The sequence below is a fragment of the Benincasa hispida genome, chromosome 11 (genome assembly GCF_009727055.1).
Source record: "Benincasa hispida cultivar B227 chromosome 11, ASM972705v1, whole genome shotgun sequence".
NCBI lineage: Eukaryota > Viridiplantae > Streptophyta > Magnoliopsida > Cucurbitales > Cucurbitaceae > Benincasa > Benincasa hispida.
The window spans coordinates 11,959,981-11,962,569 of NC_052359.1; the positions used below are offsets into that span (position 1 = coordinate 11,959,981).

At 35.5% G+C, this 2,589-nt stretch overlaps 1 protein-coding gene across 1 annotated transcript; it reads left to right on the forward strand.

The window, feature by feature from the left end:
• Positions 1–207: 207 nt before the first annotated feature.
• On the forward strand, positions 208–702 carry LOC120090558 (uncharacterized mitochondrial protein AtMg00810-like). Its single transcript, XM_039048285.1, has one exon. The coding sequence runs from the start codon at positions 208–210 to the stop codon at positions 700–702; it is 495 nt and encodes a 164-aa protein (XP_038904213.1).
• Positions 703–2,589: the final 1,887 nt, after the last annotated feature.

Genomic DNA, 2,589 nt, shown 5'->3' on the forward strand with positions numbered 1-2,589 from the left:
GAAGACTTTATGACTTCAAGGGTAATTTCTCCTTGGTTTTCGCGTGTTCTTTACAAGCATGCTATAGGGTATTGAATGTTTATCATGCTTTGTTTCCATCACATCTCTGATTTATGTATGTTCTATAAGATTAATTGAGAGACATGATTGCATATCACGCTTTTGCACGGGTTTTCCAAACCTTTAACTCTATCTGAAGAGGTATATATGAAGCCACACCTGGTACCTCTCCCTCACCTCAAAAAGTCTGTCTTCTTTGACGTGCAGTGTATGAGGCTAAAACAAGCTCCCCGTGCCTGGTTTACAACCTTCAATTCCACTGTCACCCAACTTGGTTTTACCTCCAACTCTCATGACTCAGCTTTTTTTACTCATAATACTCCTCATGGTATCCTTTTCCTTCTTTTATATGTGGATGACATGATTATTATTGGTGATGATCCTCAGGCCATATCCAATCTCCAACGCTACCTGGGAGAACACTTTGAGATGAAAGATCTGGGACCATTCTATTATTTTCTTGGTCTTCAAGTCTCATCCTACCCTGATGGGTACTACTTATCTCAAACAAAATATGCATATGTTCTTTTGTCCCGTTCTGGTATCACCAATTCTATCACTTCACCAACACCATTGGATTCAAATGTTTCCCTGACTTCTTTTGATGGTGTTCCTCTCAAGAATCCAACCTTGTCTAGGTAACTTGTTGGCAACCTTATCTACCTAATAGTGACACGTCCAAATATTGCCAATGCGGTCCATGTTGTCAGTCAATTCATGTTGTCTCCTTGAATCATTCATTTCACCACTGTGCTTTGTATTCTGCATTACATTTGTTGAACCTAGTGTCCTAAATCTCATATTTCTTGTAGTTTGTATTTTGAAAGAATAAATTATTTATTTAATAAAATAAGAGGTATTTTATTTGTCATTCAGACTGCATTAATTTAATCCAATAAACTAAGATCCAAAGTTATGTGATATTACTTGAACAGTATGCGGTAGACATACAAGTGGTTCATGTTCAAGTTATAACCTAAAAGATCTACAGTAAATGGATAAGGTTGGGTGCCTTATTTATCCCTCACTAAAGCTTAGAAATACAAAGCAATTCAAAGTTTGACCATCGTTTATCCCTCACTAAAGCTTGGTCCAACTGGCAATCCCCATTAAGAACCTCAACAACCGTGTAATTAACACGATTCTCAAGCCCTAAAAGAAGGTCGAGATTCCAGAGACCAACGTCGGCATCAATGGCTACCATAGAAAAGCCAAGGCGGGCCAAGGAAATGCCGACATTAGCAGTGGTGGTGGTCTTGCCAACGCCGCCTTTGCCGGAGGTGATGACAACGACGCGGGGAGTGTCACCGGCGAGCTCGGGCTTCCGATTCCATTGAAGGATGGATTTAACGGGGGTGAAAGAGGGAGCTTTGGAAAAGGATTTAGGGTTAGGGATTGAGAAAATTAAGGTTTTGGAATGGAAGGAATTGAAGAAGAACAGATTGGGAAGAAGTTGAAGGCTTCGCATTGCCTTCAAATGTAAGAATTAGGGCAAAACAACAATGAGGAATTTGATTAGTTTGAGAGAAATGAGAAATGGATATTTTGAAGGGGAAAATAGAAAATAGAAAATAGAAAATTAAATAAAATAAATTTTAATTTAGGAGGAAAAAAAACACGCCAGGTAGGGATCAAACCTACGACTTTCTGATTAGGAAACAGACGCTCTATACACTGAGCCACAGGCGCTTTAATAATTATCCTGGTAACACACCTACACAAGAAGGAATTCACTCCTTCCCCATCATAGGGAAAATAAATAATTTTCTCCCTTAATAGCTGATTTCAGATCTTAAACAATGAGGCCACAATCTCTCACTGGCCCAAGAGGTGTTAGTTTATAGTTGGACTATAAACTGTTTGTTCATTAGAGAAATCAATGGTACTTAAGGAGTTAGATTTAACTACAGGGGTAAAACCATATTTTGACCCAATTATAGTTATGAGCAATTTATGAAGGGTCGACTCGTTGTTGATTGGTTATATCCATGGACACAGAAATACATCTAAAGTGCGGAGAGTGCAACTATCGATCTTTAGTAGAGTGACCAATAGTTAATGAATATTGGTTGATTTAATTAGAAAAAGTTTAATTAAATTAATCCATATCATTAGGACTTCTAATCTGTAGATCCATAAGGTTTCCTTATTAGTTCGCTAAGGATAGCAAAAATGAATGATTTGAATTGTTCAAATCAATTAAAGAAATTTTATATTAATATGATTAATATAAAGTATAGTGAATTCTAACAGATATTAACTATAATCCAAACTATATTATAAGATAAATGTATTTGAATGAGATTCAAACGTTAGATTTATATGAGTTGGATTCATAAAGAAATATATGCATATAAATATGTGATATTTGTATGTTAATAAATTAATTAACTTTATATTAAATTAAATTTAGTATATAGTTATTTAATTTGTATGCTAATTAATTAATTAACTAAAAGGTTTGTTTTTGTGAAAAATGACCTAACCTTCACCCTTCCTTTCTAATCTCTCTTCTCCAAAACGAATTTC